General features: G+C 43.1%; 1 protein-coding gene across 4 annotated transcripts in view; it reads left to right on the top strand.

The window, feature by feature from the left end:
* LOC119699435 (pantetheinase-like) overlaps positions 1 to 15,978 on the top strand; it is a 28,369-nt gene that overhangs the window by 2,584 nt on the left and 9,807 nt on the right. For 2 of the 4 annotated variants that reach the window (XM_038132928.1, XM_038132930.1), the window contains exons 2-8: positions 1,670 to 1,926; positions 2,031 to 2,161; positions 3,911 to 4,103; positions 6,892 to 7,183; positions 8,329 to 8,702; positions 10,960 to 11,130; positions 11,482 to 14,528. In XM_038132928.1, coding sequence (XP_037988856.1) covers positions 1,670 to 1,926; positions 2,031 to 2,161; positions 3,911 to 4,103; positions 6,892 to 7,183; positions 8,329 to 8,702; positions 10,960 to 11,130; positions 11,482 to 11,601 — 1,538 coding nt within the window. In that variant the 3' untranslated portion in view covers positions 11,602 to 14,528. Of the gene's footprint in view, positions 106 to 1,669; positions 1,927 to 2,030; positions 2,162 to 3,910; positions 4,104 to 6,891; positions 7,184 to 8,328; positions 8,703 to 10,959; positions 11,131 to 11,481; positions 14,529 to 15,978 lie in introns of those variants that run through there. The other 2 variants (XM_038132931.1, XM_038132929.1) reach the window with 2 other exon arrangements.

Genomic DNA, 15,978 nt, shown 5'->3' with positions numbered 1-15,978 from the left:
GAGGAGAGAGGTGTGGAAAGTAGGCGGACCTGTAGAGAAGTTTCCCCTTCCATTGTGCACGGGCAAGGAGAGCCCGGATCACTGCACTTCCCTTCACTTTATTCGGTGGGTTGGTTTGTTTACCGGTGGGTTTGTTTGTTTACCGGGTGTCAGTTCCTTGCTCCTGGGCGGGCTCCCAGCTCCGCAGGAAATAGGGAGCGGTGCCTGCTGGTAGCGAGGCAAACAGGGATAACTGCACTGCACCTTGTGCCGGCAGCGGGACTGGAATTCTGCGGGGCTTTCCCGTAGCACTGCACTTGGGAATATTTCTGCTCAGCCCTGGCAGGGCAGTCACCTTTCTGGCTCATGTCCTCGCTATTGCTAAACAAGGGAGCATTTGCTACTTCCTCCTTCACACTGATGTCTGCTTGTCCTTAATGGGACTCAGCCTATATTTCGTTTGGTAAACAAGTGAGGAGAAGAGGGAGGAAGGCTTCCAAGCTACATTAGTTCAAGTATCACCGAGATCTCCACTGCAGCCTTTAAAAGGCTTGTGTTTAAGGCTACTGAATGAGCATGCTGGATCTGGGAATGTGTGTAGAGAAGTACTTAGAGATGAACATCACCAGATAAAAATCAAAGTTCCTAATGATTGAAACCTTCAGCACTACTCTGTTAGAGAGCTCTGTGGCAGCTGTATTCATCTGCAGGTCTGTATTTTCTGAACCAGCTCTACAATGACAGTCTGCTGTAGCTGAAAGCAGACAGCCTATTCTGATTCCCACTGCTCAGGTAGCCTTTTTCAAATGAGAATACTGCGAATACTAGAAAGGCAAAGAGTGGAAAATGTCATAGCAACAAATGGATTTGAAATCAGTTGAAGATTAAAGTGAAGGCCTTGCAATGCACATCTGGTTCCTGTGTACAGAAAGGTGTGCAGAGGAGCAGGCATGCAACTGCACCTGGTGAACTCGCCTGCTCTTTTGCTTCAGGCTAGCGAGAGACAGGCAATGAGTTTCTTACATGCCTTATTTCAGAGGAAAAATTCTATCCATATTAATATTTTCTGGTGGAAGGCTGTTGGAAAGTGATGCCCAACTAAACGGAGGTGACTGAGAGAGACACCGGGATAAACTCAAGGGACAGTTCTGTTGCTGGCCTGTTGGGTGCATGACATCTAAGTACAGTGAGATGTTAATGCAGTTTCTGTGGTCTAGAGAAACTCAGAAGCAAGCTGCACATACTGAGACATAGCACAGGAAGTGAGAAATATGAAGGTACTAGAATGAAGAAGCTTTTATTACCCTGAGTTTTGCCAATCAAAATTCACAAAAGACTAACTCCACTAGTGGTAATATCCACCTGGGTATCAGCTGAGCCCACACAGATATAAAAAGTCTTGCTGTAATCAGTGATAGAGAAGAGTGTAACAACAAAATTTGGACTGTTCTTTCTAGATATGATTTTAATGACTTATTTTTTTACTAGTCCCATTAGTCTTGGCATTGCCCAGCATTTTTGGTTTGTTCAGTTGTGACATCCTTACTGTGCACTGCAATACTTTCCTATATCTCACACTTGGTTCCATGGTAATGCTTTAACACACCTGCAGTTCATTCCTCCCTCTTTCAAAGTAAACTTTGTCCCCATTCTCTCTTCTGTGCATGTTCCTTTTGCACTGTTTGTCCAGTGGAGCTGGGAGGCTGCAGCTCTAGGAGCTGGGTGGCTGCAGCCATGCTCCCTTCCCAGGCTCTCCTGCCTGCTGTGGTGTTTGCACTCACAGCCCTTCAGGCCCTTGCCTCCGACACCTTCCTGGCAGCCGTCTACGAGCACGCCGTCACCCTGCCACATCCCACCGAGGAGCCCGTTCCTCCCAGCGAGGCTTTGGCCCTGATGAACAAAAACATGGATGTCTTGGAAGGGGCCATCAGGGAAGCTGCCCGGCAGGTACGAGGGCTACCGTGAGGGTTGTCCATCAGTGTTTTCTGCTCCTGCTGACCCTCCTGCTTGTCTGTTGATGGGTGCCCTTTAAACGGAGCCTGTTGTGACAGGGTGCCCACATCATTGTGACCCCTGAAGATGGCATCTATGGCTGGCGATTCACAAGAGAATCCATCTACCCCTACCTGGAGGATATCCCTGATCCGGTGGTGAATTGGATTCCCTGCACAGACCCCTCAAGGTGATTCCTTCTGCAGGGGTTTTGGTGATTTCAACCTTTTATCTCATGGACTTCTGAGCAGCTCATATTAAATTACTAAGGACTGCTATTTCTTTACTCTAACATAAGTTTTAATTAAAATTTAGTATGAAGGTAGTTAAATATATACCATGTCCATGACTAATTGATGAGGGTAACATTAAGTTTTTTGGGGTTTTTTTTTTGATTAGACACTTTAAGGAGAAATTCAAACAACATACAGAAACATTTGGGTTACTAAAAGTTGAGAAAATCTCTTTTTTTGATGCCAGAATATCTTGCTTCTTGTTCTGCTTTTAATTTTTCACACTATTTTGAATAGAACTGACTGTAAATTATTAACAGTAGTATTTCTTTGATTTTTTGGTTTGTTTATCTTTTAAAAGTGACATGTTGCAACAAAAGCACACAAATCACTTTTGTGGACAGCCAAGAAGTAGTCTCTGAGCAGATAATTAGAGGTGATGAAGTCAGTAATTAAAGTCCAAACTTCTAAATGATAAAAACCCAGGAACTTTTAATCTTGGTTTTCCATAGTTAAGGTAAGATAAAGTCTGAATTTCTGAGTCTCTGTGCTGTAGAACATGATCTGTCATTCAAGCAGCATGTTTCAGCAGTGACAAACTAAGCTATAGCTGAGGACTGGACTTTAGACTCCTACAGCATGCAATACGTGTTCAGCTATGGAATTACAGCCCTGGTCTGCCCTTTTCACCATGGCTTTCTGCCCCTCCTTGATGAGGAGCAGTTTATTTTATCTGTGGGGATATAATAACTCTGTTCTTCCATGAAGAAGATTCATAGTTGCACAGGATGTGCAACTTTTTGCTGAGATATAAGTAGCTAAAGTATACAGTCTTTCATTGAAGCTGGAGTGTGGGGGGCAGTGTATCTAAGCAGGTCTTTATTCTAGTGCATCACAAAAGTTTAGCAGAGGTGATCTGAGTGCCTCCTCACTGTTCCAAATCAGGGGTTTCACTAGCAGCTTTTGGGAATATAACACTTGCCATCAGTGTCTGGCATGCCTTATTCCTGGTGCTGTATGTGTATCTTGCATGGAAGTCCTCCTTGTGTGGCCCACGCACACCTTGCAAAGCTGTAGGCATTGCCACACTACAAAGGGGAATGGCTGCTCTCTTTACAGCCTAGTATGGATGCTTCAGAGGTGCTGCCAGTTTCTGGCACATGGAGACTGTCATATCTTGAAATTAATAGCCCACTGCTCTTCATGCCATGGTTACAGGTCTAAGTGCTCCTGTCTGTGGGAGGAAATTAATTCTGAATTGCCTTGACCATATCATCTGCATTATCCCACAGCTCAACCCTGCTTAGCGTGCTTAGGGCCCAGAGCTGCAGCCTTCAGGTGTCAGTATGCCTAATGCTTAAATATTTGCTTGTGTGACACCAAGCTAGTGTCTTCCTCTGCCCAGAGATTGCTCTCCTGCCCTTTCCCAGCCCAAGGATGATCTGTTTACTGCAGAGCATGTTCCAGGTGCTGAAGGGGACTGGAAGGCATGTGCCTGCAGAGGCCAGTGGGAGGTCTCCAGGGCCTACCCCAAGGTGCAGGAAGCAATCTGAGGAAGCACTGCAGCAACTCTGTGTATCTGCCTACCCTGCCATGGCTTCAGGGTTGGAGATGCCACTGGTGTGACCTCAAGTACTGTGGAAATGGACACCACTGACAGCACAGGTTTTGTTAATTTTATTTTTCTCCTTCCCTAAATACATTAGATTTGGTCCAGCACCAGTGCAGGAACGACTCAGCTGCATGGCCAGAAATAACTCCATCTATGTGGTTGCAAATATTGGGGACAAGAAGCCGTGTGACTCCAGCGATCCCAGCTGCCCCAGCGACGGTCGCTACCACTACAATACGGATGTCGTCTTTGACACGCAGGGGAAACTGGTGGCTCGGTACCATAAGGTAAAGTGGTCTTGGAGAGACAGAAATTAATTTTCCCCTACTTCCAAAATGTCTAGGTTTGGGAAGAGAATTAGATGCCAGTCATTGTCCACTGGCATTTAATTTTGTTTTTCTTTATAATTTAAAAGATTATCTCTCTTGCTATGAAACATCAATGCCAAATTTGCATTTGCTGTCATGTTTCTCAAAACAGACTGGAATGAAAAATGACCATTTTGGTGCAATTTAGTGGCATATGGTTTTGGTTGACTTCCTCAGTTCATTAGCTCACTACTACTGTAAACTCTGCTGCTTGAGCAGCTTCAGTTTTCAGTGCCAGCTTTTCACCAGACTACCAATTCATGTTCCAGGATTTCTATGTTCATGTCCATTTCATTGTGGATGAGCAGCCTGACTTCAGAGAGGCAGGACCTTTTTTCCTGATGCTGTTTGGCACAGTTTTTGCACAATGGGAATTATTTGGACATAGCAAAGCAAGTGAAAATGCCAGATGGGTGTAAAAAGAGATAAGGATATTGGGTCATTTGCACCAAATGGAAGTTCCTCTTTCAGTATTATGTGCCTACCTGCAAGTTCCATCAAAGCTGTTTATGAATCATGTGCCAGATATCATGCCAGTGTGGGTAGAGTGAAGTCAGCTTATTTAATGCACTTTGGCCCCAATATTTCATCTGGTTGTGTCATGGTTCAGCGCTGGCGCAAGGCCAGTGCCCCCATGAAAACATACTCTCCCCGGTATCTGCTGTGAGCTGTGATTAGAAACAGAGCAAAGCAGGACTCAACTTGGGAATAAAGGAGAAAAAACTTTATTAACTTACAACTATAATAAAATGAACACACAGAATTCAAAATGAAAACCTTCTAAACCATTTCTCCTCCCCCCACTCAAATTTCTAAACCAGTACAATGAGACAGCTTTGGACTTCCAATCAGAGTACCACTCCTCAGATATTCAATTCTCAGTCCATCACCCCCCTTCAGGTAATCAACTCTCATTTCATCAAGGAGAGAGGAGTCCCTCTTGTACCATATCATGACCTCTTCTTTCCATGTCCAGTGTTCTCACCACTGTACATGGACCAGAACTGCTTTTAGGGTTCCTTTTCTTAAGGATACTTTGGTCAGTTCTAAAAAGTGACAGTTCTCTCCAGTTTCGGGACACTAGTCCCCCCCAGTTTCACCCCCTGGGGCCGAGGGGTGTGGGAGAACAGAGATCTTCCTCTCCATTTCTGTTCACACCACTCCTTCACTGCCCTCTCTTGGCTCCAAGCCATCGCCTCCCCCTAAATGCAGTCTCTGCGTCACAGGAAAAAAAGTGGGTCTGTCCATGGCTATGCAAGAAAAGAGTCCAGCCATAGGCCATTCCATCATCTCCTCCCACCTAGGATTCTTCTCAGGGTCTTCCAACATCCTTCGCTTGCTCAAACCTTCGACACACTTGCCCATTTCCCTCAATTTCATTTCCTCCTCTCTTCCCTTTCAGATCCAGGAGGATCAGTATTTGTAAGGTTTTCATCATCCAAGAAAAGGGTTAAAAGCTAGGGCTCTGTCTGCCCAGAACTCCCACAGCCGGCCACTGGCTACATCTTCTCACCACATCGCCCCCTTCTCCTTCTCCTTCGGCTGTGCTGCCAGCACAGGATATCAGATTTCAAGGTGGCCAAAGCACAGGCACAGTCTCTCTCCTAAGAAAGGGGGGGGACAGCTGCCCGATGCCTCTCACTGTTCTTCCACCCTTCCATCCTGCAAGGGCCTGCACCCCTCTTCCCTGCCCAAGGCTCTGGCCTACCTCCCTCAGGCCTCGTGGCTTTCCCTCACCCAGCCCACAGCTGGGCAGGGGAGGTCTGTCCTCTCCACCCGGAACCAAGAGAGAGTTCCCCTGGAAATCCTCTGCTTTTAACCCCTGTGTTCTCAGAGGCGTATCCATATCCTCAGTGGCTACACTAGGTGCCAATATTCACATTTAAGCACCTGTTGGTTTGATCACTGCCTCTCAAAAACTCACTTCCTTCTCAAACCATGACAGGTTGTTTAGAGACAATGCTAAGATATCTATTTGTGAGCAAACTGGGTGAGTGAAAACACTGATGATGCAAATCTGTTCCCAGCCTGCTATGGCCCAGGTGCTAAATTACAAGCTAAGTAAGCTTGAACTTCTTTTCTGGCATATTCTCCATATTTACTTTCAGACCACCTGGACATTTATAAAGGACTCTTAATAAATATGTATGTGAAGGAAGAAGGAGAATGTTGGAAAGCTGAGAATGTCACAAACTTCAGTTTTTCTGTTGGCTGAGATCATCTGCCTTTCCCCCATCAGCACAGCCTTTGTTTTCTACTCAGTATCCCAAATAATGTCCTGTGCTTCATGCTGGTGCTCTGTACTTCAGTGCTTCTGGGCATCTCCACACCAAAGTCACCAATTTTGTCTCTTGGCACCAGATCCCCCATACTTCTCTTACATTACTATTTCTCTTCCAGTTGCATTTGGGGCACCAGAAATATAAACTAGGGGGTGGAGTGGAGAGATTATTCTTGTGCAGATGACACCAACAGACCTGAAGGCAGCTGGCTGCTTTCCTAGCTAGATGCCAGGGCAATATGTAATATGTGTTCCATATTTTGGGTACGATGATCATATAATTTTAGCCTGATTTCCCACCTGTGAGGGCTTCCAACACAGGTCAAAAATATTCTCTAGTCATTCTGAACAGCTTTAGGGAATGACTCCAAGACACATGGTTAGTAAGTGCCTCTAACTGATTTCTCTGTTTTCCTTCCCCTACAGTATAATCTCTTTCTAGGAGAAAATCAGTTTAATTATCCAAAAGAGCCAGAAGCTGTCACCTTTGAGACTCCTTTTGGGAAGTTTGGCATTTTCACTTGCTTTGACATCCTTTTCTATGAGCCTGCCGTTGTCCTGGTGAGCAAGATGCAGGTGGACACCGTGCTCTTCCCAACAGCTTGGATGAATGTCCTGCCTTTTCTGACTGCAATTGAGTTTCACTCTGCCTGGGCTATGGGCATGGGTGTCAATGTCTTAGCTGCCAATACTCACAACACCAGCATGGCAATGACAGGTAACTTAATTTTCACTCTGTGCAAGAATCTTTATAACCACGAATCTCTTATTCCCCATTCTACAAAGTGATTTTGCAGAGGAATATAATGTATTTCTCTGGAAGGTGAAGAGTCTAGTCACCAGATTTTAAAGCTGATGGATCCTCTTCCTATTGATTTCATAAAAGACACAACAAAATTTGTAGTGTTTTCTTTGCCCTAGCTTCTTAGGATTATCTTTTCTTTTAATTGCTCTAAATAAGTAGTAGGTTGCTGCCTTTATACGTGAATAGAAATTTTTTTGGTTTCTCAGGCTCTTTTCCTCTCCACTTCTAAATCTATGATAGAATGCCAAACTAAATATAATAGTAAATATACTCATAATCCAAATATGTGGCTACATTTATTCTGCCAAATGAGATATTTATTTTTATAGTTGTATTCAACACTGGTTACAGAAAACCATTAAAAACATATGTTCTGCTAAGAACTCCACACCTCCATTTTACAATGTAGCGTTGATTTTTTTTTCTAGAGCTCAGCTTATGGAATAGTATATTTCAGTTACACCAGTATCTTCACTGAGCTGTGCAACCACAGTATTGTTTTGGGACTTTTCATTTGAAATGCCTGACAGGCTTTTGCAGTGATGGGTGTGACAGACTTTTGATTTCCCTCTGTTGCTTGGTGCTGGTCAGATGTGAATCCCCCATGAGGGGAGGAGTTTGCAGCCATTGTAAAGGGGGCTGGACAATTGCTGTCTCCTTCTGTTCATGGACAGGCCTGTGACACTTGCCTGTGTTGTGTTTTGGATTGTCTCAATCAGTAGCTGGTCCTTTCACATAAATCAGCTGAGAAAAAAGGAATTATCAGCTCTATTGCACGCAGGGGAAAAGAGAACTGAGGAGGCCATAAATAAAATCATAACATAAAAAACCAAACATCCTCTGCCTTTAGCCACAGTGAGCAGACCTTATCTAAGGGAATAAATGCTATTCTTTGCCAAAGCATGAGTCCTGTGTACTGAATTGCTAATGGTCACCTTTGATGAGACTAAAATTACTGTAATCTGTGTAGAATAGTGGATAAGCTATCAGTAGAGACAATTAGATGGACAACATGATTTTTTAAATTCTTTTTGGACTGACTATTGTGCTGTCCTCAGGAAGTGGCATTTATGCACCAGCTGGAGCCAGAACATACTCCTACAACATGAAAACTGAAGATGGTCACCTCCTTGTTGCTGAACTAGATGCACACCCTCGTCTTTCTCCTGCCTCCCCACCTGCTGTCAGCTGGAACTCATATGCTTTGAGTGTTGAAAGATTCTCACAGAATGGTCATGAATTCACAGGAATCATCTTTGAAGACCCCTTTACTTTCACGGAGCTCACTAAGCCCGGGGGGAATCTCACTGTCTGCCAAAAAGAACTCTGCTGTCACTTGAGCTACAAGATGGCAGAGAAAAGAGATGATGAAGTTTATGTGCTGGGTGCTTTTGATGGCCTTCATGTTTTTGAAGGACAGTACTATCTGCAGGTAATTCTTTGGAGGAGGTTATTTACTTTAGGAAGCTTATTTACAGGGAGAAACCTTCAGCTCTGTGGTGGAAAAAGAGAAGACAATGACTCTCTTCTATGCTGGAGTCCTAGTGCACCTTTTGGTAGTAATAGAGAGAAGTTGCTAAAACTTCCAAGCCTATTTGCCTTCAAATCCAACAAATGCAGTAGAGAGGTCTTTAAACCTCTTCTAAATGCCCAGAGTGCACTCATTATTTTGGGGGTGTGCAATATTGGCTAAATTTAGGTTCTTTTCTGTGAATATCTGCAGTAAGTGTTCTGAATCTCCTCTGTATCACAGAATCACAGAACAGTTAGTATTGAAAGGGACATCTGAAGATCACATAGTCCAATCCCCTTGCCAAGGCAAGGTCACCTAGAGCAGAATACACAGAAATACATCTGGGTAGCTTTTGAGTGTCTCCAGAGAGGGAGTATCCAAGACCTCCCTGGGCAGCCTGTTCTGATGCTCTGCCCCCCTAAATGTAAAAAAGTTCTTCCTCATGTTGAGGTGAAACTTCTTGCGTTTTTTATGCCATTGCTCTTCATCCTGTTGCTGGGCACACTGAAAAGAGCCTGGCACCATCTTCTTGGCACACACCTTTGAGATATTTCTATGTATTGATGAGACCCCTCTCAGTCTTCTCTAGGCTTAACAGGCCTAGCACCCACAGTCTCTCCTCTTAAGAGAGAAGCTCCTCATTCCTAATCATCTTTGTGGGCTCAGCTAAACACTCTCCAGTAGCTCCTTTTCTTTCTTGTGCTGGAAAGAAAGAGGAGCCTGGGCACAGTACTCCAGATGTGGTCTCACTGTATTTTCATCAAAGAGCTGCTGTTAAAAATCTGTTGATCATAGTTTATGAGATGCTCTGATAAGTTAGGGTCGCAGAGATGTTATTTTTTGGTCATTATCCAAATTATAGCAATGAAGCTTACTTAAATGGCTTATGACTTTTAGTGGAAATATCTTCCCTTCCTCTGTTTTAATCAAATATTTGGAAAGCCAGTGAGTTACATCCTGGTTGAATTTGCTTAAAGCCATATTTGAAAACATAATTTGCCTTCATAATTAAGTTATTGTGCCAGCAGATTATACTTTTTTTAGTTACTTCTGTCTGTCAGCATCACCATTTTGTACCAGCTGGTACAGACTCCAGGATATGAGGGGAGGTGTTACCCAGCAAACAGCTCATCTAATACTAGGAAGGTAACTTGAATGAATTCAGTTCTTGGTGAGCTTGGTTGTAAAATTTATTTCAGTGGTTGTGGAAGTTGCCAGATAGTCTCTGCCAGAATTGAAAGTTCTAGAGAATACAGAAATTTCTACTCTTTTTCCCTCGATATTATTTTCATTTCCTCAGAACATATTCCTTATTTCTCTGCTTATTTGCATTTCAGCACAATACCATATTTGCTGATGAATAATACTTCTGATTTTTTGCAAATATGCTTCTATCCCCCAATATCAGACGTGTAGAAATAATCCATCACCTATCAGGAAAAATAGAAAATATCCTTCAAATCATTCCTGAATCAGTGGAGTACTAACCCTATTTCATATTTCCTCATGAAGCCCATAAACATTGATCAGCTGGATAATTAACTCTCGTGACAAAAGGGAAACAACATTATGATTCCTGCTTTACTTTATGTGCTGCAACTACTAACACAAAACTGTAACAAAAGATGCTAACTTCATCTCCTTGGCCTATATTAACCAGGATTTGGACAGGGAACATCAAATTCAGACTTCCCATGGACTACCAGGCCATCTAAGTACCATTAGCAACATGTACAGTTAGTAGTAAGAGGACCCAGATGTGCACTTGTACAATGTACCTATGTGTAAGACTTTGTTTCATTTGCCTAAAATTTCCATTCACAAACTCATCTTACTAAGACCTGTAGGAAAAAAACCTTCAAATAAGACAACTGACGATTGAAAGAATTAGTGGAAGGGACAGGATTGGGCTTCAGAGATGAAATACGGTGTTTTGGCTGCACTTATGTCAAAAACAATTTATTTATAAAATTATTAGACTAAGGTAACGCATGTCTGGAATACACCCAATCAGATCAAGGGGTAAAAAAATAAGCTATGACTGAAAAGGAGTTGCCCAAGAATTATGAAAAAGATCCTGTGACTATCACCTGCTCTGACACACATTGGCTTTGATGACTCAAGGCACCAGTGTTACCACCTTGCTAAATACATTATTGTCTCCTCCTCCCCACAGATCTGCACTCTGCTCAAGTGCCCCAGCACAAACCTGAGCACATGTGGGCAGCCCGTGGAGACGGCTCAGACCAAGTTTGAGATGTTCTCCCTCAGCGGCACGTTTGGCACCAGCTACGTCTTCCCAGAAGTGTTGTACAGCGGAGTGCAGCTGGCCCCCGGGGAGTTCGAGGTAAGGGACAGCTTTGTGATTTGTCAGACATCAGTGGTCAAAAAGCCGCCACAAGAGCAACTTAGTTGTTACCAGAGCCTTGAGTTCAAGGCAGCTTTATTTCTGCCTGATTTTCCTGGCTCTATTCATACAGTCAGTCCACCTTGCCAATTCTCTTCTGCCCTGTTCCCCCAAATCCTCTAGAACAAGATCTCCCTCAAGACAGAAATGTAGTTTTCTTCAGGCTTCCTGCTAGCCCCAATTGAGATTGGAGCTCTTTTGACTAGATCAACATCACTGAATATATGATTTTGTGTTTGCCATAGTACTGCTTTGATGCTGCTCCTGCTTATTTTACTTTTCCATAACCAGGTGCTAGCTGACGGACGTCTGATAAATCGGAATACTTCATCAAAGCCAGTTTTGAGTGTAACACTCTTTGGGAGATGGTATGAAAAGGACCGTCCATCCACGGATCAAGCCTCAGCATGATTTCACTGCAGATCCTTCAAGCTTTCATCTGCTTATTTCTGTAATGCTAAATAATCACAAATAATGGTAATTAATAGTAATATTCAGAATTAAAATGGCATTCTATTCCCCAACTTGCCTTATCTAATGGCATAGTTACTGCACTTTGATTTATTGACTTGATGTTACAGCAAAAATCAATACTCTGCTGGACTGTTGTGTATGTATTTTTATATGATAGATTTGGTTGGCATAGGCTTGGCCTGTGAACAATTGAAACACTGGAAACACTTGAAAATAAATTCCTCTGACTTTAGTGGTGTAGGATTCAGTGGGTTGTACCGCAATAAAACACAGTTTTTAATTATTTGAAATTTTAGTTTGAGTATTAGCAGGCATTTCCACAACACTGTTCCCACCCCACCTCTGAACAGCTACTTTTGTAAACAAGAACCTTTGAAAAGTCTAACTTCCTTTGAAAAGGAAAACAAGTCTTGAAAATATGTTCCTTCAAAAAACAGTTATTTGGCTCAGCACACTGCAGTGTGTTATCATATCATGGCCTAACTCACAGTTGGAGGAGTCTACTTTAATCTTGCTGGCCACATTTTTATGATGGGGAAGATCTCCCTAGCACAGAAGTGTTGATAATTGATTGTGTCAAAAATGCTCAAAACAAGCAATTTCTCAGGAGCACGTCAGTCCTTTGTGTTTCCCACCTAAGATTTCTGTTGTTTGTTCTGCAGGTTTGAAGTAACGTTGTTTATACCAAATCTGTCCAAATAGGGAGCGGTGCCTGCTGGCACCGAGGCAAACAGGGATAACTGCACTGCACCTTGTGCCGGCAGCGGGACTGGAATTCTGCGGGGCTATCCCCTAGCACTGCACTTGGGAATATTTCTGCTCAGCCCTGGCAGGGCAGTCACCTTGCTGGCTCATGTCCTCGCTGTTGCTAAACAGAGGAGCATTTGCTACTTCCTCCTTCACATTGATGTCTGATTGTGCTTAATGGGACTCAGCCTATATTTCGTTTGGTAAACAAGTGAGGAGAAGAGGGAGGAAGGCTTCCAAGCTACATTAGTTCAAGTATCACCGAGATCTCCACTGCAGCCTTTAAAAGGCTTGTGTTTAAGGCTACTGAATGAGCATGCTGGATCTGGGAATGTGTGTAGAGAAGTACTTAGAGATGAACATCACCAGATAAAAATCAAAGTTCCTAATGATTGAAACCCTCAGCACTACTCTGTTAGAGAGCTCTGTGGCAGCTGCATTCATCTGCAGGTCTGTATTTTCTGAACCAGCTCTACAGTGACAGTCTGCTGTAGCTGAAAGCAGACGGCCTATTCTGATTCCCACTGCTCAGGTAGCCTTTTTCAAACGAGAATACTGCAAATACTAGAAAGGCAAAGAATGGAAAATGTCATAGCAACAAATGGATTTGAAATCAGTTGAAGATTAAAAGTGAAGGCCTCGCAATGCACAGCTGGTTCCTGTGTACAGAAAGGTGTGCAGAGGAGCAGGCATGCAACTGCACCTGGTGAACTCGCCTGCTCTTTTGCTTCAGGCTAGCGAGAGACAGGCAATGAGTTTCTTACATGCCTTATTTCAGAGGAAAAATTCTATCCATATTAATATTTTCTGGTGGAAGGCTGTTGGAAAGTGATGCCCAGCTAAACGGAGGTGACTGGGAGAGACACCGGGATAAACTCAAGGGACAGTTCTGTTGCTGGCCTGTTGGGTGCATGACATCTAAGTACAGTGAGATGTTAATGCAGTTTCTGTGGTCTAGAGAAACTCAGAAGCAAGCTGCACATACTGAGACATAGCACAGGAAGTGAGAAATATGAAGATACTAGAATAAAGAAGTTTTTAAGACGCCTGGAACTTTGTCCTGCTAAGTCCTCTGCAGGACTGCAATGGAATAAACTGTCTCAAAGCAGCCACAGTGAAACTGCTTATAGTGATTAATCAGACCTGTTAAAAAAATTTTAATGAAATCACTACTTTCAGTGAGTGATATGGTGTGGTCTACCTTCTATTTTGTTACAATTTTCTGAGCTCTTTGTGTGTTCATATGGGTACTCCTCTAAGAAACTCCTTGTTTCACATTTTTCATTCATGTCCTGAATGATGGATGCTTGATAAGTAAGAAAAAAACCAACTAAATTAGTCATTACTGTGATGCTTTTTGGGTGGTTGTATAAAAGGGATCATCTGAAACAAGACCTACAACCAACATGCCTCCCCATGTTATTTCCATAATTAAAGCTCTACAATGTTATTCTTGTGCCCAGATGGGATACAGCATCATCTACAACAACCATCCCAATTATTTTTCTCATTTCCAGTTGCAAAAACTCATCAATGTGTTTTGTTTAGCAATAATGTGGAAATATTGTGGTTTTACTGCCATTTATTGAGAAGAATCTATTTCTATGTCAAGATTACTAATATTTTATTGGTTCAATACAGCAGTTGTTTTTCTCTGTTTGTTGGGTTTTTATTTTTCTAATCCTCAGAAAGCCTGAATTGTAGTCCAGACTACACATTCTTATTAAAACAGCATTGCATATTTTTTCATTGCAGATTATTATGGGACCAGTAAATAAAGCAGTGAAAGATGTGATTTCTGGCAGGTCTATACACATGCTCAATATTTCTTGTCTCTGGAATATGGCTTGTGCTGACTTAATGCCAGTCTGCTCCTTTACCACAATTAGACCTTTTTTTCCCCCTATTTGTGTTGCTTTGGTTGTATATCCTTTACATTATATACATTTATATTGGTGCCTATCATGTAGGAAAGGGCAACGGAGTGCATCATGGAAGCTGAACAAGGACTCCAGTCAAAAAGCTCCTCCTGAAACAAAACGTGCCACCACTTTTTGGTCAGAACATGATTTGAATCATTATTTGTATGAAACCTCTGTTGAAATAAAACTTGGAATTGAAACCTCAAATTATTCTGGTTGTCAGTTCTGAAAAACAGCTTGATGACACCTCCTGACTACACTGGATGCTATTCAGTGGCAGAATTTTTACTGTAACCAGTAAACAAGTCACTGAGTGACCTGGTATCTCATAGCAGCTCCTCCCTCCCATCTTCTCTGTTTCTTTCTGGTCATGTAACACCAATGAATGTGAAATAAGCTTTTCCCTTTGCTCCTTCTTGCTAATGGTGGGTGGTGCTGCCCTGTAGATGAATTTTCTGTAGGAATTTGGGGATTTATAGTTCTGTTTCAGACCATCTAGTCCCAGTGAGATGGCACTGTTCACATTTTTGCTTTTTCTTCTCCCCAATGACCTGTGTTTTGTTGATGCTGCTGGACCTTACAGACCTTCTTTCAGCACAACAGTCTATAAAGATGTGCATGTTCTGTGGCTGTGTCCTTAAGAATGGTCAGAGACCTCTGTTTATGTAATTTCTCCTTCCTTTTCCCCACATTGCTCCCATTGCTGGTCTCACCATAGAAGCATAGAATCTTCAGGGTTGGAAGAGACCTTTGAGATATCCAGTCCAGCTGTAAACTTGGCATTGCCACTGTAACCCCTAAACCACTAAAACATCTTGCAGTGCCATATCCAGACCCCTCTTAAACATCTCTGGGGCTCAACCACTTCCCTGCACAACTTATTCCAATGCCTGACCACCTGTACAGTGAAAAAAAAATTTCTAATATCTAATCTGAATCTTCTCTGTCCCAGTTTAAGGCCATTACCTCTAGTCCTCTCATTGCAGGCACAGCAGGAGACACTGGCCCTCACCTCACTGCAAACTCCTCTTAGAGAGTTGTAGAGAGTGATGAGGTCTCTAGTGAGCTTCCTCTTCTCCAGACTAAACAAATCCAGCTCCCTCAGCTGTTCCTCATAATGCATGTTTTCTAGACCTTTCAGGAGCCTTGTTGCCCTTCTCTGGACAGGCTCCAGCACCTCAATGCCCTTGTTAAAGTGAGAATTCCAGAAAGAAACACAGCACTCAAGGTGCAGCTTCCCCAGTGCTAAGTACAGTGGATGATCACTTCCCTTGTCCTGCTGGCCACACTGCTCTTGATACAGGCCCAGATGCCATTGACCTTCTTGGCCATCTGGGCAAACTACTGGCTCAAACTGAGCCAGCTGTCAGCCAGCACTCCCAAGTCCATTTCTGCCAAACAGCTCTTGAGCCACTCCTCCCCCAGCCTGTAGCACTTCCTGGAGCTGCTGTGACCCAAGTGTAGGACCTGGCACCTTACCTTCTTGAACCTCCTGCAATTGTCCTTAGTCCACTGGTCGAGTCTGTCCAGCGCTCTCTATAGACCCTTCCTGCCCTCACACAGATTAACACTTCCACCCAAATTAGTGTCATCTAGCCATTGTTTTACCCATGAAAGATTTTTACCATGATGCTCTCAAGGTTCT

Source organism: Motacilla alba, chromosome 3, assembly GCF_015832195.1.
Source record: "Motacilla alba alba isolate MOTALB_02 chromosome 3, Motacilla_alba_V1.0_pri, whole genome shotgun sequence".
NCBI classification, from domain to species: domain Eukaryota; kingdom Metazoa; phylum Chordata; class Aves; order Passeriformes; family Motacillidae; genus Motacilla; species Motacilla alba.
Note: the sequence above shows the minus strand (reverse complement) of the source record. Positions and strands in the feature narration are given on the sequence as shown.